At 40.8% G+C, this 22,645-nt stretch overlaps 1 protein-coding gene across 1 annotated transcript in view; it reads right to left on the minus strand.

The window, feature by feature from the left end:
* Window positions 1-22,645, minus strand: part of LOC134346682 (uncharacterized) — a 75,215-nt gene that overhangs the window by 26,172 nt on the left and 26,398 nt on the right. Inside the window, exon 3 of the mRNA XM_063048189.1 lies at window positions 7,762-8,019. Coding sequence (XP_062904259.1) covers window positions 7,762-8,019 — 258 coding nt within the window. The remainder of the gene's footprint in view (window positions 1-7,761; window positions 8,020-22,645) is intronic.

Below are 22,645 nucleotides of genomic sequence, written 5' to 3' on the forward strand. Positions count from 1 at the left end.
CACAAGCTAAACTGTATGATCGTCTTATCTCTGGCTTCAGCAGCGCATGGCACAGGTATCAATCCTGAGTTCACCACTCTGGAAGTCCCATTCTTTAACTCTGCACCCAACTCCCTCATCACTCTTTCACCTCATGTCATTGGTATCGACGTGGACCATAGCCTCTGGATGCTTGTGTCCTCACTTAAGGATTCCTGACCCAGGCACTGGGAAGGCAACATGCCATCTGGGAATCTCATTCTGGTCCACAGAATCTCCTTTCTGTTCCCCTAATCAACGAATCCTCTATCACTACTGCTCGCCTCTGCTCCACCCTCCCTCCCCCGCTTGCCTTCTGAGCCACAGAGCCAGACTCAGTGTCGAGACCTGACCTCTGTGGCTTTCCTCTGCAAGGTCATCACCCTCCCTCCGCTCAACAGTATCCAAAGTGGTGTACCAGTTGTTGGCTGCCTACCCCCTTCCCAGTAGACCATAAGACCATAACCCCTCCTGATGGTTACTTGTGTCCTGCACCTTGGGTGTAACCACCTTCCTGTATGTCCTGTCAATTAATCCCTCAGCCTCCCAAATGACCCAGTATTCATCCAGCCCCAGCTCCAATTCCTTAACATGGTCTAATAGAAGCTGCAGCTGGATGCACTTCTTGCAGGTGAAGTCATCAGGGACACTGGAGGTCTCCCTGCAATCCCACATCCCGCAAGAGGAGCATTCCATTTTCCTCCCTGGCATCCACACTGCTCTAACTATGCAATAAGAAAGAAAGAAAACTAAACCAAATGAAACTTTACCTACAGCCTTCAATTCTCCTTGCCAAAGCCTGATCTAACTCTGGCCCATTCACACACTGGCCATTCCCACATTTGTTGCTCTGCTTAAATATAACTTCTCTTTATTGGACCATACCAAGTGTCTAATCCTGCACAATGAAATGTCTCCTTGGGAACTGTGGTGTGCAGCATGTCTTGACTGCACTCCTGCACTTCTTTTAAATCTCTCTCCTGCTACACATCTCTCCTGCTACGTAGAATCCCTGCTCTTTGTGCTTTTTATAAATGACTTGGGTGAGCAAGTGGAAGGGTGTGTTAGTATGTGGGTGGGTTCGTGTGAAGATGACACAAAGGCTGGTGGAATTGAGAATAATGTAGACAGTTGCCATAGGTTCCATCAGGATACTGACAGGAAACAGAACTGGGCTGAGAAGAGGCAGATAGAAAAATTAACCTGGAAAAATGTCAAAGAATTAACTTAGGAAGGTCAGATTTGAAGGCATCATTATAGGGAAAATAGCAGAATTCTTAGGAGCATAGAATGACAGAGAGCTCTTCAGGTCCATGTCCACAGATCCCTCAAAGTTAGTGCACAAGTTGCCAGGGTTGTTACGGAGAATGGTGTGTTAGCCTTCATTAGCTGGAGATTGAGTTCAAGAGCCACGAGGTAATGTTGCAACTCTATAAAACCCTGTTTAGATCACCCTTGGAATATCGTGTTCACTTCTGATTGCTGCAGTATGGGAAGTAAGTGGATGCCTTACAGAGAATGGAGATGAGATTTACGAGGCCACTGCATGGATTAGAGAACAGAGCTTATGAGGATAGATTGAATGAGCTGGATCTTTCTTCTCTGGAGCAAAGAAGGATGAGTGATGTCTTGATAGAGGCCTATAAGATGATAAGAGACACAGATTGAGTGCTCATCCAGAGACTTTTACCCAGGGTGGAAATTGCTAATACAAGGGAGCATGATTTTAAGGTAATTTGAGGGTAGTATAGTTCAAAGTACAATTTACTAACAAACATGTCACCTTATACAACCCTGACATTCTTTTTCTGCAGGCATACTTAGCAAATCCATAGAACAGTAACTGTAAACATCAGAAATGGTAAGCAAACTGTGTAAATGCAGATATAAATAAATAGCAATAAATAACAAGCATGAAATAACAATACAGCAGAGTCCATAAATGAGTGCAGCTATCCCCTTTTGTTCAGGAACCTGATGGTTGAAGGGTAGTAGCTGTTCATGAACCTGGTAGTGTGAGTCCTGAGACAGCTGTACATTCTACCTGATGGCAGCAGCGAGAAAAGAGCACGGCCTGGGTGGTGAGGATCTTTGATGATGGATGCTGCTTTTCTACGACCACGCTTCATGTAGATGAGCTCAATAGTTGGGAGGGTTTTGAAATCTCTCTACACATGCTACAATGGTCAAAGGCATTGGTGTTCCCATACCAGGCCATAATGCAGCCAGTCAGCAAACATCCATAGAAGTTTGCCAGTGTTTTTGCTGATATGTTGGAGCTCTGCAGACTCTGGAGGATGTGCTGTCGTGCTTTCCCCACAATAATAATTATTTGATGGGTCCAGGACAGATCCTCTGAGATAGTGACATCCAGGAATTTGAAGTTACTGACCCTCTCCAGTTCTGATCCTCTGATGATCATGGACCTCTGGTTTCCATCTCCTGAAGTCTACAATCAGTTCCTTGGTCTTATTGACATAGAGTGAGGGGGGGATGTCAGAGGTACATTATTTTTACACCGAGAGTGTGAGTGCATGGAGCACCCTGCCAGAGATGGTACCAGATACATTAAGGGTATTCTAGCAAACTCTTACATGGCATATGGATGATAGAAAAACTGAAAGTTTTGTAGGATGAAAGGGTTAGATTGGGCTTAGAGTACGTTAAAAGTTTGGCACAAAATTGTGGGCTGAAGGGCCTGTACTCAGCTGTAGTGTTCTAAATTCTGTGTTCTAATATTCAGTGCCGGATGCCTGAGTGTTGTACAGGTCTTGTTGCAGGCTGGAGTTCGATACTTCCTTTTGGCTGACCAGCTACCAATTGAAATAGACACTGCACAGTCATCAGTAACCATCCTCACCTCCAGCTACGCGATAGAGTGGAAGGTGACCAATTAACAATGGAAAGAGGTTGGGCGAGGGGCCACTGTCCTGAGGAGACCAAACAGTGGGGCTGCAACAACTGTGCAATGATTGACCTCCATTTCATGTCCCAGCCATCTTCTTTCGTGTGAGGTATGTCTCCAACTACTGGACGATACACCTTCCAATGTTCCTTGACTTCAGTGCCACTGGGGTACCCTGTTGCTTCACTTGATTAAATTATTCCTTGATATCAAAGTCTATCTCTCTCCCTCTGGAATTCAGCTCCTTGGAGCAAGGGCGTGAAAAAGTTTAGAGCCAAGTGATCGTGACAACATCCACAATGGTTAGTTCGTGCTGTTTGGTAGCATTGTCAACCACACTTTTCACTATGTTTCTCTTCACTGTGAGTGGTAATTACCTGGACTGGAGTTGTTCAGGGTTTTGTGAACACAACACACTCGGGCATTTTTCCACAGGCTGGGTAAATGCCAGTGCTATAATGACACTAGAAAAGCTTGCCTGGAAGCCAAGACTGACATCTTTATGCTTTCTGAAGGGAACAAACGAGACACTGTTGTCATGACAACCAAGTATTGCCAACACAAGTTCAGTCTCTTTGGTGAGCTTATTCAGAGATAAAAAGAAAGACCTCATGTTTTCAACACGCTTTCCATAAACTCAGAAGATTTTTCTCAGTGTACATGGTAGAGTTGAATTGGAAGAACCTCAGCCACAGCCACAGTCTTCACACAACAGGCTTCAATAGACCATTAATAGATCAAGGTACTTCAATAGACCAATAGGTAAACTATTCTTTGTGACTTTGGTTGACGATCGTTGGCCTTAACACCTGAAAGAACTTATCTTCTCATTCTGCTTTTGTCTTATAAGGCCAGAAGACCATAAGATATACAAGGAGAATTAGGCCATTTGGCCCATCATGTCTGCTCCACCATTTCATCATGGCTGATGCATTTCCCTCTCAGCCCAGTCTCCGCCCTTCTCCAGTAATCCTTCGTGCCTCAACTAATCAAGAACCTATCAACTTTTATAAGTGTGAAACTCAAGTGTCCTCTGACAAGATGAGGTGACAGACGGGAGCATGGATTGATTTCTATTCTGAAAACAGCACGTTTAAGTTTGCGAGCCTTTTTCAATGCTGCACTAAGGATTGTTTCTTTAAATTCTGGAGACAGGCTTCAGCCCTTTTGATTCAGTGCTATTCAAAGAGGAACGGGAAACGTCAAAGTGAAGATCAGAATAAGGAACAACATCAAAACAACAGGTACCTAAACAGCAGTATTGGAACACGTCTGCACACAATTCCTGATGCATTTCATATCATAGTCAGGGACTTCAGCCAGACTTGTTTGAAGAAAAGCCTGCCTAATTATCATCAGCATATAGCCTGTAGCACGAGAGGTCCCAACACTCTAGATCTCTATTATAGGAATGCCTGCTGTTCCATGCCCAGACCACATTTTGTTAAATCTGATCACTTGGCTGCCTTCTCCTACCTGCATACAGGCAGAGGCTAGAAAGCAAAGCTCCAGAGATAAGGACAACAAATACACCATGGTTGTCATGGACTTTATTAAAGCAGTTGTAGATGAGTGTGTTCCTACAAAATCATTCAGAATCTTCTCCAACTAGAAGGCCTGGATGAACCATGAGATGCACAATCTGCCGAGGGCCTTACCAGAGGTATTCAAGTCTAGTAACTAGGTAAGTTGCAAGAGGTCTAAGTACGATCTCCGGAAAGTCATCTCATGGGCGAAGTGGTAATTCAGACTAAACTCGAATCAATGAAGGATGTTCAACAGTTGTGGCAGGGCTTGAATACCATCACCTCTTATAAAATTAAATCAAATGACACAGGACTCATCAGGGCTTCACTTATAGTCATAGTCATAATCATAGTCATACTTTATTGATCCCGGGGGAAATTGCTTTTCGTTACAGTTGCACCATAAATAATTAAATGGTAATAAAACCATAAATAGTTAAGTAGTGATATGTAAATTATGCCAGGAAATAAGTTCAGGAGCAGCCTATAGGCTCAGGGTGCCTGACCCTCCAAGGGAGAGGTTGTAAAGTTTGATGGCCACAGGCAGGAATGACTTCCTATGACGCTCTGTGTTGCATCTCGGTGGAATGAGTCTCTGGCTGAATGTACACCTGTGCCCAACCAGTACATTATGAAGTGGATGGGAGACATTGTCCAAGATGGCAAGCAACTTGGACAGCATCCCCTTTTCAGACACCACCGTCAGAGGGTCCAGTTCCATCCCCACAACATCACTGGCTTTACGAATGAGTTTGTTGATTCTGTTGGTGTCTGCTACCCTCAGCCTGCTGCCCCAGCACACAAAACCAAACATGATCGCACTGGCCACCACAGACTCGTAGAACATCCTCAGCATCGTCCGGCAGATGTTAAAGGACCTCAGTCTCCTCAGGAAATAGAAACGGCTCTGACCCTTCTTGTAGACAGCCTTAGTGTTCTTTGACCAGTCCAGTTTATTGTCAATTCATATCCCCAGGTATTTGTAATCCTCCACTATGTCCACACTGACCCCCTGGATGGAAACAGCGGTCACCGGTACCTTAGTTCTCCTCAGGTCTACCACCAGCTCCTTAGTCTTTTTCACATTAAGCTGCAGATAATTCTGCTCACAGCATGTGACAAAGTTTCCTACCGTAGCCCTGTACTCAGCCTCATCTCCCTTGCTGATGCATCCAACTATGGCAGAGTCATCAGAAAACTTCTGAAGTTGACAAGACTCTGTGCAGTAGTTGAAGTCCGAGGTGTCAATGGTGAAGAGAAAGTGTGACAAGACAGTCCCCTGTGGAGCCCCAGTGCTGCTGATCACTTTGTCGGACACACAGTGTTGCAAGCACACGTACTGTAGTCTGCCAGTCAGGTAATCAAGAATTACCAGGAAAGCATCCACCTGCATCGCTGTCAGCTTCTCCCTCAGCAGAGCAGGGCAGATGGTGTTGAACGTACTAGAGAAGTCAAAAAACATGACCCTCACAGTGCTCGCTGGCTTGTCCAGGAAGGCGTAGACACGGTTCAGCAGGTAGACGATGGCATCCTCAACTGCTAGTCGGGGCTGGTAGGTGAACTGGAGGGGATCTAAGTGTGGCCTGACTTGCAGATGAGCTCTATGCTCTCCAAGCTCAATTTGACCATCAAAATGTGGCAGAACCTTCACAAACTCCCACAGGCTCTGATCTTCTTGTGATTTCAATCTCAGAGGCTAACATGCAAGTAGACTTCAGGAGGGTGAACACATGAAAATACTCAGCCCAGGCGCAGTACCTGGCTGATCAACTGGCTGGAGTGTTCACTGAGACCTTTAATCTGTCGCTTCGGAAGTCTGAGGTACCCACCTGCGTCAAGCAGGCTTCAATTATACTGGTGCCTAAGAAGAACATGGCAACATGTCTCAATGATTATCACTCAGTAACTTATCTGGACAGCAAAGGTGGGTACTTCAGGATGCTCTTTATCAAATACAGCTCAGCATTCAATATCATAATCCTTTCAAAAATAATCAATAAGCTTCAAGATCTCAGCCTCAACACCTCCTTGTGGACTTGGATCCTCGATATCTTTACTTGCAGACCCCGTCAGTTCTGATTTGCACAAACATCTCCTCCATGATCTCCATCAGTACAGGTACACCACAAAGCTGAGTGCTTAGTCCACAGATCTACTCGCTTTACACTTCTGACTATGCGATTTAGCACAACTCCAATGCCATGTTCAAGTTTACTGATAACATCACTGTCAAAAGTGGTGTTGAATTAGCATATAAGAGAGAGATGGAAAATCTGGCTGAGTGGTTCCATAACAACAACCTCTTACTCAATGTCAGCAAGACCAAGGAGCTGATTATTGACTCCAGGAGAAGGAAACCAGAGGTCCATGAGACAGTCCTCATCAGAGGATCAGAAGTGAAGAGTGTTAGCCACTTTAAATTCCTTGGTGTTATTATTTTGGAGGATCTGTCCTGGGCCCTGCATGTAAGTGTGTATATGAAGAATCGCAGCTCCTCTACTTCCTTTGGAGTTTGCGAAGATTCAGTATGACATCTAAAACTTCTGTAGATGTGTGGTGGAGAGTATATTGACTGGCTACATCACAGCCTAGTCTGGAAACACAAGTGCCTTTGAATGGAAAATCCTACAAAATGAAGTGCATACAGCCCAGTCCATCTCTACCATTGAGTACATCGACATGAATTGTTCTCACAGGAAAGTAGCATCTATCACCAGGGACCACTAGAACCCAGGACGTGCCCTCTTCTCAATGCTGCCATCAGGAATAAGGTACGGGAGCCTCAGAACTCACACCACCAGGCTCAGGAACAGTTGTTACCCCTCAACCATCAGGCTCTTGAACTAAAGCGGATGATGGGCTGAAGGAACTGTTATTGTGATTTGACCTGCAGTGGGCTCTGCCTGCCCACCTCACTGTGAGGAAACAGTCCAGGTTCCAGCAAGATAGATAGATAGATAGATAGATAGATAGACAGATAGATAGATATGCTTTATTAATCCCGAGGGAAATTTAGTTTCATAGGGCAACCTAGCCCTACATGTCCCATCGCCATCCTATTCATTGTCCGAGGGACAGCTTCTATGAATCGAGGAAACAGACCAACGCTCCCATTTTCAGGAGGATTTTTTTTTCATTTTATATTCTATTAAACTGCTTATAACTTATACAAACGTTTGTAGTTAAAAGAGTTTTGATTAACTTTTACTCTCTCTGCTCCTCTACAGATTTGCACAGACTGTGTTCAAAAGCCCACCAACAGCAGGTGATAATGAACTGTAACCTCATGATGTCATAAATAAACAAGCTTACCGTGAATAGTTAGCGAGTAGTTTGCCTGGACAGAGCTGACAGGGTTGGTGACATTACAGGTGTAAGTTCCACAGTCACTTCTGGAAGCGCTCCGGATAACAAGGCTTTTGTTACCATCCATCAACTGATCCTGGGAGACCTCTCTTCCATCTTTCCGCCATTGGTAGCACGGAGAATCTCCATCAACATTACAGCTGAGCTGGATGGTGGAATGCAGAGAGCTGCCGTTGATCCAGATTGAAGGTTTTGACAGCTTATCTAAAGGAGAAACTACTGATTAATGAGATGCAATATAGGTTGTTGAATCTATATCCGTATCAGTCCACTATCAATAACTGCCACCATCAATCTGATAAAAAAAATTCGATCTCTGATTTAAATAAACAGATTAATTCTTTAAGACATACGAGGTGTGTGTGTTTTTTATTGAACCCATTATTGAGTTTTATCAGTCCTTTGTCAAAATGTTCACCTGAAGCATGTTTGTACATTGATGATAGTTTGAAGAGATTTGGTATGTCAACAAATACACTCAAAAACTTCTATAGATGTACCATGGAGAGCATTCGGACAGGTTGTATCACTGTCTGGTATGGGGGCGGAGGCTACCGCAAAGGACCAAAAGAAGCTGCAGGGGGTTGTAAATTTAGTCAGTCTACAAAGTACTCAGGACATCTTCAAGGAGCGGTGTCTCAGAAAGGCGGCGTCTATCATTAATGACCTCCAGCACCCAGGGCATGCCCTTTTCTCACTTTTACCATCAGGTAGGAGGTACAGAAGCCTGAAGGCACACACTCAGCAATTCAGGAACAGCTTCTTCCCCTCTGTCACTCGATTCCTAAATGGATATTGAACCCGTGAACACTACCTCACTTTTTAAATACATGTTATTTCTCTTTTTGCACGATTTGTAATCTATTCAATATACGTACACCATTATTTATTTATTTATTTATTTTTCTCCTCCTCTTCCATATAATGTATTGCATTGCATTGCTGCTGCTCAGTTAACAAATTTCACGACACATGCTGGTGATAATAAACCTGATTCTGACGACCAAATTCTGGTCACCTAAATATAGGAAGGATATCAGTAAGATTGAAAGAGTGTAGAAAAGATTTAGTAGGATGTTGCTGGGTCTTCAGGAGTTGATTTGCAGGGAAAGATTGAACAGGTTATACCTTGGAGCGTAGAAGAATAAGGTGAGATTTGATAGAGTTTTACAAAATTATGAGGGGTATAGACAGAGTAAATGCGAGTAGGCTCTTTCCACTTAGATTAGGAAAGATAAATACGAGAGGACATGACTTTAGGTGAAAGAGGAAAGGTTTAGGGGGAATATTGGGGGAACTTCTTCACTCAGAGAGTGGTGGGAGTGTGGAACGAGCTTCATCTGACGTGGTAAATGTGGGCTCACTCTTAAGTTTGAAGAATAAATTGGATAGATACATGGATGGGAGAGGTCTGGGGAGTTATGGACTGGGTGCAGGTCAATGGGACTAGTGGAATAAAGTTTTGGCACAGACTAGAAGGGCTGAATGGCCTGTTTACTGTACTGTAGTGTCCTGTGGTTCTATGGTAAATATTCTCCAGGTGGAGATTTTGACAAAGGACTGATAAATGAGCTCATTTTTAAGGTTGGATATTTTGTGATCACTGGGGGATTTACCATCCATTTTACACTAACTGGAATGGGATCAATGACGTGTCAGTTTGTCCAATGTGTGATGGTATCTTTAATTTCTACAAGAACAGGCAGATTAAAGAGATTAGACAATGCAGATTAGATAACCCCACAGATTAGACAATTACGCCAATCAAGTCTGCATTGCCATTTGATCATGGCTGATTTATTTTTCCTCTCAACCCCATTCTCCTGCCTTCTGTCCATAACTGTTGAGGCCCCGACTAATCAAGAACCTATAAATCTCCACTTTATATATATCCAATGACTTGGTCTCCTCAGCCGTCCAGAGTGATGGCTTCTACAGATTCACCACCCTCCTCCTCATCTCTGTTCTAAAGTGACATCTTCAAAATCTGAGTCTGTGCCCTCTGGTCTCCCCCACTGTAGGAAATATCCTCTCCACGACAACTCGGTCTTTCAAAATTCAACAGGTTTCAATGAGATCCCCCCCACCCCCATTCTTTTAATCTCCAGCGTCTACAGGCCCTGAGCCATCAAAAAGCTCACACATTAACCCTTTCATTCTCGGGATCATTCTTGTGAATCTCTCGTCCTCTTGAACTGAATGCTAACATTGCATTTGGTTTCCTTACCACCGATTCAATCTGCAAGTTAACCTTTAGGGAGCCCTGCATAAGGACTCCCAAGTCACTTTGCTCCCCTCTAATTTCTGAATTTGCTCCCCATTTACAAAAGAGTCTGCTCCTTTATTCCTTCAACCAAAGTGCATGGCCATACACCTCCCGTTATGATGTTCTAAATACCACCTCTTTGCCATTTCTCCTAATCTTTTTAAGTCCTTCTGCTGACTCCCTACTTCCTCAGCACTACCTGCCCCTCAACCTATCTTTGTATCGTTCACAAACGTGGCCACTCAGCCATCAATTCCATCATTCAAATCATTAACATGTAACGTGAAAAGAAGTGGTCCAAACAATGACCTGTGCAAAACTGCACTACTTAATCAGCAGCTAACTAGAAAAAAACACTCTTTGCCTCCCGCCTGGCAGCCAAACCTCTATCCATGTTTGCATCTTTCCTGTAATGCTATGGGCTCTTATCTTGTCGAGCAGCCTCATGTGCAGCATCTTGTTAAAGGCCTTCTGAAAATCCAAGTAAACAACATTTACTGACTCTCCTTTGTCTATCCTGCCTGTTAATTCCTCAAAGAATTCCAGCAGATTAATCAGGAAAGGTTTCCACTTAGGGAAGCCTTGCTGACTTTGGTTTATTTTATTATAAGGCTCCAAGTTCCCTGAAACTGCATCCTTTGTATTGGACTCCAACATCTTTCTAACCAATGAAATCAGGTTAACTGGCCTATAATTTCCAGCCTTTTGTTTCCTTCCCTTCTTAAAGAGTGACATTTGTAATTTTCCATTCCTCAGAGTCTAGTGACTAGTTTGATAGTTAATCTTTTCTCTCCTTTTTCCTTTTTTGTATTTGCCTTCCCAATACTATATCCATGCACTAATTATTGCTGCATTATATGCTCTCTCTTTTGCTTTTATCCTGACTGTATCCAGTGGGGACTGAAAACCTCATCTCCTTCTCACAGACCTTCAACACGGCGGCACCTCAGGGCTGTGTGATTTCATTCTCTCTATGCCTACAGCTATCTGTTTAAGCATAGTTCTTAACAAATTGGCCGATCACACCACTGTTGATGAGGTGGCATGCAGAGCTGAGATGGGAGTCGGCTGTAGAGAGGTGTCATAACAACAGCCTGGTGGCCAGTGTCATTGAGACCAAGGAAGTGAGTAGGGTCAGCTCTTTGGTCCTGTTCCGACACAGATACAGCTCTCCCCACCATCGAGAATGTCCGACAGAAGCAATATCTCAGGAAGACGGGGACCCACACAATCAAGACCATTTCCTCTTCTCGATGTTGCCATCAGGCAGGAGGAACAGAGGCCTGAAGACCTATACCTCAGGTTTCAACAACAGCTTCTTTCCCACTGCCATCGGGTTTTTGAGTCAATCTAAACACTAATTGAACCTTGGACTGCATTTCTTTCTCTTTCAACTTGCACTAGTATTGTTGTAAACATAAACAACTAAATTGCATTATTTATATTAATTTAAATTTACGTTAACTTATCTTTGTCCTCAACTTTCAATGCTTTGCACTGCTGCTGAAAAAAGTCTATTTATACCTGTATATAAATGTTCAGATACTCGAACTTGAACTGTCCATTTAATCAGAGATTAATTTAGTGGGGAATCAGTAATCAGTTAATGGCGGTAGACACTGACCATGAACTGACACAAGTCTTGACTTACTAAATACTCTTTTGGACTTGGCATAATTTTAAAAAGACCTTTTAGAAAAAACTCCATATGTAAAAGTTGGCAGAAATTTAGTTTTATTTATTTATTGAGATTTGGCGCGGAATAGGACCTTCTGGCCCTTGGAACCAGACCACCCAGCAAAGCCCCTATTTAATTGCAGCCTAATCATGGGACAATTTTACAATGACCAATTAACCTACCACCCGGTAGGTCTTTGGACTGTGGGAGGAAACTGGAGCCCACAGTGGAAACCCACGCGGTCACGGGGAGAATGTACAACTCTTTAAAGAGAGCAGCAGGAATTGAACCTAGGTCACTGGTTCTGTAAAGTGTTGTGCTAACCACTACACCACCGTGCCACGCGCGGTAATTCAGAGAGCTGTTTTGTATGGCAGGTTGGGTTACTTGCTGGTTCTGATCAGAGATTGAAAGCTACCTATGTGGTTAGAGGCTGCCTGCAGTGGTGATGAAGAGGACATGAAGTCAGGTCACACATCTGTCATGTTTTCAAGTCAAGTCAGTTTTTATTGTCATTTCGACCATAACTGCTGGTCTAGTACACAGTGAAAACGAGACAACATTTTTCAGGACCATGGTGCTACATGAAACAATACAAAAACTACACTGAACTACGTAAAACAACACAAAAACTACACTAGACTACAAACCTACTCAGGACTGCATAAAGTGCACAAAACAGTGCAGGCATTACAATAAATAATAAACAAGACAACAGACACAGTGGGGCACAATAGTCAGCAATAGGCACAGCAGAGGGTGTCAGTCAAGGCTCTGGGTATTGAGGAGCCTGATGGCTTGGGGGAAGAAACTGTTACGTAAATAGAAAGCTGAACGGCGGCATCCAGAATTCCGTCGGTGAGAACACAGGCACAGCAGACTCTGTACTCCTGCCGAGTATTTCGTTGGAGTTGGATGTAGTCCAATTTATTGTCCAGGGAGCGGACATTGGAGAGCAGAATGGACGGAAGATCCGGCCGGCTAGGGCTTGCTTTTTGCCTGGGATGGACTCCCGCTTATCTCGCCTCCGCTTCCTCGCACACCGCTTACGACGTTCCCCACCTCCGGCTACCGGCATCAGACGACTCCTAGGACTGCAGGCCCGATCCCCTCAGCAAGCCGAGGTCACATAATTTAACCAGCAGATCTTCATGAGGGTTTGTTTGTGGGTAATCTCCGTATTGTAGCAGTATCTGACGATGGTAGATAGTCGCTCTGTTATCTATGTGCCCTAATCTAAATATTGTGCCTTAAAATTGAATTAAAAAACTAAATTAAAGTTGAACCAGATCTGAAAGGCCTCAGGAGAACAAGTGTCAGGAATGTCACATCTATTCTTTAACCTCCTCTTCTGGTGTGATTGTGAGTATGGGAAGACAGGGATGGGAATATTCACGATTACGACAGGAGCAATGCTCAAGTGAGATGGTTACCCACAACCGAGGAAACACATTAAGTTTAGCATTTGTTTCTGTTGTATTGAGGTTTAAGTGGATTTATTTTTAGTCCGTGAGCCAGGACCCCAAATTTGGTCCGGTGGTACCATCTGGGGGGAATAATTTTTATAGTGATTTTTGGCAAGGTATACACCCCTAGTGCTAGAAAATATGTGATAGCATTGCAGAGGTGGTAGCTTTCTGCATGGGCCCACAGCCTCTCCCAACAGGGAACACTGTGTCCAGGAAACCAAGGAAGCTGCTCTTCTTGCTTGCAAGAAGAACCTGGTGTGGACACTTGCAAGGCAAACAGATCCAGAGAATCAGATAATCCCAAGCTGGACTGGTTTTAATATCAGCACCAGGGACCAAGAACCAATCTCACAAGATATTGTTGGGTATCTGCCAACAATCAATTCACCAGCCACAGAGTTGACCACAGTATTAAAAATCCTGAACCGACTCCGCCTTCCGCCTGTGGACATGTAAGACACAGTGTCTTTCTGTCTGCCTTTAATTTCTCCCTTTCCCGACTTAAACTTTGAAATTTTAACTTTATTCAGTCGGAACTTTCAAAGTGGTAGTTATAACTATGGCTACCTTGAGAAGCACTAAAAGGAATCCCGATATAGGTAATGGTAAATCCAAAAAAACTGACGAAGCTTCTGAAGAGCCAACCTGGGCTAAAAGATTAGAGAGTCAAATGAGCTCTATCGTCGCTGAATTAACTCAACTTCCTTCTTCCTTTGGAGGAAGAAATTGATTCTTTGAGCTTGGATCTTAAAGAAGTAACTCGTAATGCGGCTGATATTTCCTCTCGTTTGGAAAAAGCACAACGTTGGATTGTTGATTTGGAAGCTCGTTATCGTCGTTATAATATTCGAATTGTTGGATTGAAAGAGAAATCAGAATCTGCCGACATACTGGACTATTTTGCTAAAACGTTTCAATCTCTATTTCCTGAGGCATTTTCATGATTGCCCGACAATTAAATAGCCCATAGGGTTGGAACTGAGAGAAGGTGAAAACAGATATGTTATCACGCATTTCCTCCGTATTCGAGACAAAGACCGTATTATTAAACTGGCAAAAAACAAAGACTGTTTAAATTTCAAGGCTCTGAGATTTGTTTCTTTTAAGATTTTCCATGCAAAGTTGTTCAGCAACGTTCTGAATTCGCGACCGCAATGCGAATGGCCTTTCAAAAACAGATGTATCCCTTCCTTCTTTATATCCAGCTAAATTAAGGCTTTTCACTAAAGACACTGGGGTTCGTATCTTTGAAGATCCAGCCGATGTACTGCGTTTTATTAATTCTCTCCCAGATGAGTCCGAAGCCTGAAGTTTAAAAGACTTACAATTATTCGATTGTTTTGCAATATAAGGAATGATGAGATCAAAAGAATTGAGAAGTACAGAAAGTCTTGGTATTAAAAAGTACCTTTATCTTTGAAATACACTGGTTTGGACGGTTTTAAGTTTAGAAGATATCTTATGGGATCTATTGGAAGACTGTAGAAATTTTAAACCGTTTAGAATTTCTTTCCGTTTGCTACATATATGAATTAATTGTTTCTTTTTGCTTTGTATGTTTTTGTTAAGAACTTTTAACTACTATTCGGGTTTTTTGTTACATTTTATAGATGTAAAAATTTAAAGATGGCGGTGTTTTCTCTTCTATACAACTATTTCAAGAAATTGTTTTGGAAGTGCTTTTTTTTCTTATTTAGTGTTATGAAGGTTACTTTCCAAATTGAAGGTCATTTCTGTTAACTGCTTTTTCTCATTTAATTGTAATGGGTTGTATGTCGACTGTAATGAGTCGCATACCTGGGAGAAGGAGACAGATTACTTTTTTAAAATTTGTACCTTTTACTTAGGCAGGTGGAGTTCATGATTGCTTCTATGCATTTCTTGGGGCTTGTGTCGATTAATATCGACTTACTTCTGGGCTTTGGAGGTTGGGTGGGTTTTTCTCTTTTTTTATGTCTATTTTTTATTCCCATTATGGAATTCCGGAGCGTTCACAAATTGTTATAGTTGTTGTTTATCACAACCATTCAAAATTTCTTTATCCTGACATGTGTTTAATTGTTTTCTCTAGATATAAAGTTTCATGATGTTAGTTAAACAGTTAAATGTTTTAAGTTGGAATGTCCGTGGTTGGAATCATCCTATTAAGCGTAAGAAAACATTTAAAATTATTAATCGATTCCAACCTGATATAATCTTTGCGCAAGAGACGCATGTCAGGTTATGTGATAACAATCGATTTTTAAATTTTGGAAGGATCTTCAGATTCACACAAACTCTCAAAGTAAAATTAGGGGTGTTACCATTTTTATTGATTCCAATATTCCCGTTAATCAGGAGGATATTATATCTGATATTAATGGTAGATTTTTGATTGTTAAAGGAACAATTTACAATAAGAAAATGGTTTTGGTTAATATATATGGACCAAATACTGATGATCCTTCATTTTTTAAAGATATTTTTGCTCTATTACCTGATTTAAATGAATTTATGTTATTATTGGGTGGAGATTTTAATAGATTAGATTAGATTATGAGGACACGCAGTCCTCTTTTATTGTCATTTAGTAATGCATGCATTAAGAAATGATACAATATTCCTCCGGTGTGATATCACAGAAACACAGGACAGACCAAGACTGAAAAACTAACAAAAACCACATAATTATAACATATAGTTACAACAGTGCAACGATACCATAAATTGATGAAGAACAGGCCATGGCACAGTAAAAAGTTCAAAGTCTCTCGAAAGTCCCACATCTCACACAGACGGGAGAAGGAAGAAAACTCTCCCTGCCATGCCTGACCACACTCCGACTCAGAGTCGTCCGAAAACTTCGAGCTCTGTTCAGCCCTCCGACACCGAGTACCGAGCACCATCTCTATCTGAATGCTTCGACCTCAGCCTCTGTCACCAGCAGCAGGCAAAGCCGGGGATTTTAGGGCCTTCCCTCCGGAGATTCTTGATCACACAGTAGCAGCGGTAGCGAGCCGGGCATTTCAGAAATTTCTTCAAATGTTCCTCTGTGCTGCTCACGTCTGTCTCCATCAAATCAGAATTGTCCATGGCCCCTATTTAACAGATACGATATCATTTCACCGGAGAGCTGTGCGCGCTACATCGCGCTGCCATCTTCTCCTCCCGCCTTTAATACTCACTTAAATCCCTTGTTAGATAAATCATCATCTAGATATCAACTCCCTAATCAATCTGCATCACTTATTAATTCCTTTTTAATTGAAGTCTGGAGACATATGCATCCTACTGATAGAGAGTATTCCTTTTTTTCACATGTTCATAATAAATATTTGAGAATTGAATATTTTATAGCCGACCCTTGACTTGACTTAATGTTCAGAAATGTGAATATGATGCAATTGTTATTTCTGATCATGCTCCTTGAAATTTAATATTTGATTTGAAAGATGTTGTTTCTACAAGACCACCTTTGTGTTTTCCACAACATTTGTTACAAAGTTCAGATTTTGTTGAGTTTATTGAAACTCAGATAAAAGAGTATTTTCTCTTTAATAATACAGGAAACGTCTCAAAGTTAGTAATTTGAGATACGTTAAAAGCTTATTTACGTGGTCAGATTATTTCTTATTTAGCTAAGTTGAAGAAACAGACAAGAATAGAATTAGATAAAATTGCTAAACAAATTAAAGAATTAGATAATATTAAGACAATCTTTCCAAACATTGATTTGCTTAAAAGAAGAGTGGAACTACAATCACAATATAATTTATTATTAACTTATCCTATTGAAGGATATTTGCTTAAATTAAAAAGTCAGTTTTATATTTTTGGGGATAAAAATAATAGGCTATTAGCTTCCCAATTAACGGCTGCTAAAACTAAAAGACAAATTTTAAAGATTCGTAAAGTTAATGGAAATATAATAAGTAATTTGAAGTTATTAATAATATCTTTCAGGATTTTTATTCCGATCTTTATAAATCTCAGTTTCCAGCAGATCCCTCTAAAATGAAAGCTTTTTTATATAAGATTGAATTTCCTCAAATTACTGCTGAAGATCAACAGACCCCTGATGCTCCAATTGTCGAGCATGAAATTCAGAAAGCTATATGGTCAATGCAATCAGGTAAAGCTCCTGGACTCGATGGTTATTCGGTAGGATTTTACAAAAAATTTCAAAAATTACTTTCTCCATACCTTTTGGAAATATTTCATGAATCTTTTGAGAAAGATAATTTACCCTCTTCTTTTTATGAAGCTTCTGTTTCTTTAATCCTTAAGGAAGATAAAGATCCTACTGAATGCTCATCTTATAGATCTATTTCGCTATTAAATGTGGATGCTAAAATTCTTTCCAAGATAATAGCTAATCGTTTGGAAAACATTTTATCTAAAATTATCTCTATGGATCAAACTGGCTTTATTAGAGGCCGTTACTCTTTTTCTAATGTTCGGAGATTGATGAACATTATATATTCACCATTATCCAAAACACCCCAATGTGTTATTTCTCTGGATGCAGAAAAGGCATTTGATAGAGTTGAATGGACTTGTGGATTCAAATGATCTATAAGAACCCTATCGCTACCATTATTACTAATAATCTTAGGTCTCCCTTTTTTCACTTTTACGAGGTACTCGATAAGGGTGTCCATTAAGTCCTTTATTATTTAATCTCGCATTGGAGGCTTTGGCTATAACAATTCGTGAAGCTAAAAGTATTCATGGTATTTCTATAAATGGGACCATACATAAGATTTCTCTTTGTTCAGATGATCTTTTGGTTTATATTTCAAATCCTGAAGAATCTATTCCTAATCTTTTGGAATTATTGAATGATTTTGGAAAATGTTCAGGATATCAACTTAATTTAAACAAAAGTGAATTGTTCCCTTTAAGTGTTCCTGTTTTTATATATAAGGATATTCCATTTAGAATTGTGAATTCTTTTAAATATTTGGGTATTATCATTACAAAAATAAAGATCTTTATAAAGATAATCTAGTTCCTTTATTGGACTCTATGAAACAATTATTTTCTAGATGGAATCCTCTTACACTTTCTTCAATAGGTCATATTCATGCTGTGAAAATGATGATTTTACCTAGATTTCTATATATTTTTCAAAATATTCCTATCTTTCTAACCAAAGAAATTTTTGATCAAATTGATTCTAATATCTTGTGCTTTATTTGGAATAATAAAAAACCAAGAGTTAATAAATTTCATTTACAAATATCTAAAAAAGATGGTGGACTCGCGCTACCTAATTTAAGATTGTATTATTGGGCTGTTAATATTTGACAATTATGTTTTTGGATATATTGGCTCAATAAGAACCAAAAACCATATTGGATTAATTTGGAATTTAAAGCTATTAATCAATTTTATTTAACTTCACTATTAGGAGCTCCATTACCTTTACAACTTGCTAAAATTTCCAATTTAAATTTCTACCCTGTTATTAAACAGTCCTTACGGATTTGATTTCAGTTTCGCAACTCTTTGAATTTTAAACAATTTAAATTGTCTAGTCCTGTATTTCGAAATTTGCTGTTTAAACCTTCAATTACTGATCCCATCTTTCTTTTATGGAGAAATAAGGTGATTTGTTCTTTTGCAGATTTATTTAGTGATGGTCGATTGGTGTCTTTTGAAGAGTTAATTAGCAAATACACTCTCTCTCATACACATTTCTTGCAATATTTACAGGTTAGACATTTTTTAAAAGAATATGTTTCTACCTTTCCATATATGAAAGAATCTGATTTGTTGGACACCATTTCTGAATATGAATCCCTTAGTGAGAGGTTCCATTGGTAGAATTTATAATTTATTTTTACTACAAAAAGATAACCTCTCACTAGATTAAACAAGATTGGGAGAGAGAACTTAATACGACTTTTGTTAAGGAAGATTGGTTGCGAGTTCTGAAAATGGTTAATTCTTCTTCGATATGTGCCAATCATTGTTTAATTCAGTTTAAAATTGTTCACTGTTATTATTTAACAGAGGAAAGGCTATCCAAAATATTTCCTAAAAAAGATAATTAATGTGTTAGGTGCAAAAATGAAGTAGCTACTTTGTCACATATGTTCTGATCATGTGCCTCATTGCCATCTTTTTGGAAATCTGCATTTTCTACAATTTCTAAAGCTTTGAAAAATTAATTTACAACCTAATACATTGACTGTTCTATTTGGAATAGTTCCGCATCATATTCAGGGTATTTCATTTCCAAACCAACATGTAATTCCATTCATTACATTGTTGGTAAGAAGGGCTATTTTATTGAAGTGGAAAGATACCTCTGCTCCTGCACTAATTCAATGTAATTCAATGGTTTTCCCAAGTAATGTTATGTCCTAGTTTGGAAAAAATTAGAAGTAGAACTTTTGATCCCTGATTTGATTTCGAGAGAAGCTGGGGCTCTTTTGCTAAATATTATCATTTAAATTTAATTAATTTACATGGTTTCCTTCCAATTTTATGTTATATAAATGTGATTTGGCGGTTGTTGTTTTCTTTTTCTTCTTTAGTATATATATATATATATATATATAAATGATTGTAAGACATTTTGCTCTGGGAGTTGGTTCCTAATGGTTTTATTTTCTCTTTTTTTTTGTTTTATAGTTAATGGGGTTTTTTTTAAGTTAGCTGGGGTTCTCTTTTTTCCTTCTTTTTCTTTTATAAATTTTTGTTCCATTAGTATAAGTTTTTTTTCTTCAGCTTTATTAATTATATATATATATATACATACATACACTAATTTGTTGAATTTCTGTATTTTATAGCTGTAGAAGATTATATATCAATAAAAAGATTTTAAAATGAAATGAGAGATCCTGAACCAATCAGAGCTGATGAGGAAGGAACTTCATCTAGAAACAATTGTGGTAGTCATGGATCAAGCACTCTATGCAAAAGTCACTGAAATCGCCTGGAAGCACAAAAAGCACTTCTCCAACATTCTTCTCAGGATGGGGACATTCCATACCATACGTAATGCCTTAGCCATCCTAGGAAAGCGATTTCAGGATGCTGGTCTAAAGGACGTATGCATAGAGGCTGGAATTGTCGCAGAGGGGTCCATCAATGGAGTCCTTGATGGTAAACACTACAATCGTGCTGTCAGGGTCACAAGTACATCTGTGAAGCACTGATGAGACTCGCATGGGCAGAGTTCACACCGTGGGTTGAGGACAACATTCCAGAGAGGAGTGCAATGATCAAAGCATTCTTAGACCATGTGAACGACATGGCCAATGACTTGAACCAAAAGAAGTTGAACAATCTGCTGTGAAGTCCACTCTTAGCTGAGCTGATAACCCTGTGGACAGACTTTCTGGAACACCTCTGTCTCAACAATGGAGAGCGATTCGCATTCTTGATATCGTACATTGACATGGTAGAGAACATGGTACTGGGGCTTCTGTGCACCTCTCGTGAGGGGGACTGGGAGTTGCACCTCCATGCTATAAGAACCATGATCCCATGGTGCTTTGCCAATGATAAGATGAATTATGCCAGGTACCTGTCCCCTTACTTTGCTCAGAAGATGAACCTCCCAGAGAAGAATCCTTCTGTGTATGAGGCCTACAAGACAGGCCAATTTTCAGTGCAGCTGTCAAGTAACAACCTCTTTGGGCAGATCCCTGTGGACCAGGCTATTGAAGCCACAGTGAACAAAGACACACAGACTCCTGGAGGCAGATCACGGTTCAGCCTGAATGCTGGAGCTATCAAGCATTACTAGATAACAACTGAGCACCGCAGTGCATTCCTGGGACAGTTAAGGGAGATGGTGTAAGGCAACAAATCAGAGTTTTGTCATGCGGAGCTCCAGCAGACAAGAATCCAGAAAGATGAGGAAGCAGTTTCAGCAATGGTTAGCCTCATACATGAATGGGTCAACCCATTTGCGAGAAGCGGGACCTCATCAGCATCTCAATGGCAAAGGCAGCCCCAAGGACATTGCCTCCAACCTGATGAAGCCATATGAGATTGGTGAGCAAAGCTATGCAATCTTCAAGGATGAGAGACTGGAGGAAGACCCACCAGCAAAGAAATTCCATGACACAATGAAAACCAACAAGCTGAAAACATTCAATGATATGTGTAAGAAGAGAGAAGTGAAATCAAATGGGAGGGCGATCATCTTGAAAGCAGACAGGTCTTTGTTTGGACGCATCATAGTGATGGCATAAGGGCGCAGTCTACATATGGATGATATCCTTCGTCATCCCCTTGGGCCATTGCACTGGGCCCTGTCCACACCAGAACGATCGCTGAGAAAGACAAATAAAGCTACTTTAGCCACAACCTTGCAGAAAAATGTAGCAGTAGGAGAGCAACTCCCAGGAAACACTGCTGCAGTGATTGATGGAATGAACTTGGTCCAAAGAGTGAAAGGTGATCATGTTACTTTCAGAGATTTTGCCACAACAATTCCAGTTATGGCTCTGAGGGAAGACAGTCAGAGTAGCAGAATAGATGTTGTGTTCGACATATACAAGGAGAATTCTATCAAGAATAGTGAAAGATCTCTACGGGGTGAAGAGACTGGTCATGAGTTGCAAGGTATCACAGGCACACAGATGGTGAGACAGTGGAGGAGGTTCCTGACCAAAGTCAGTAACAAAAATAGTCTCATTAGCTTCATAGCCCATGAATGGAGGAAGGCAGAGTACAGAGCAAAGCTACAGGAGAAGATTCTGTATGCAACTGTGAATGACAAATGTTACAGAATCACATCTCAAGACAGTGAGGAGGTGTCAGCTCTTCAGTGTCAACAAGAAGAAGCAGATGGCCGCCTACTTCTCCATGCTGCCCATGCCACGAGAGAGGGATACCAATCTGTAGTGATCTGCTCAGAAGACACAGATGTCTTTATCATGTCTTTAGCATTTTGTGACTGGATTGAGGCCCCATTGTTCCAGAAGTGTGTCACTAGAACCCGTACAAGGCTTGTAGACATCAGGAAGCTTGCTGCCGCTGTTGGCATAGAGGTTTGTAGGGCTCTCATCGGGTTGCTCACATATACAGGATGTGACACTGTAAGCGATTTTGCAGGCAAAGGGAAGACAAGTGCCTTAAAAATTCTGACCAGCAACAGGGAAACTCAGGACACATTCTTAGAGTTGGGTCAGGAATGGGACCTCTCTCCAGAACTGATGGACAAACTGGAGGCATTTACATGTCTTCTGTACGTCCCAAAAGCATCGACCACCAAGGTCAATGAGCTCAGGTATCACCTTTTCTGTGCCAAAAATGGTGAAATCGAAAGTCATCAACTCCCACCATGCAAGGACTGCTTAACAAAACATGCACAGTGAGCCAACTACCAGGCTGGTATATGGAGAAGATGTTTGGAGAAGGACCCACAAGTGCCAAGCCCTGTTGGCAGAGGATGGAAGATGGAGAGAGAGA

The sequence above is a fragment of the Mobula hypostoma genome, chromosome 5, assembly GCF_963921235.1.
Source record: "Mobula hypostoma chromosome 5, sMobHyp1.1, whole genome shotgun sequence".
Lineage (NCBI taxonomy): Eukaryota > Metazoa > Chordata > Chondrichthyes > Myliobatiformes > Myliobatidae > Mobula > Mobula hypostoma.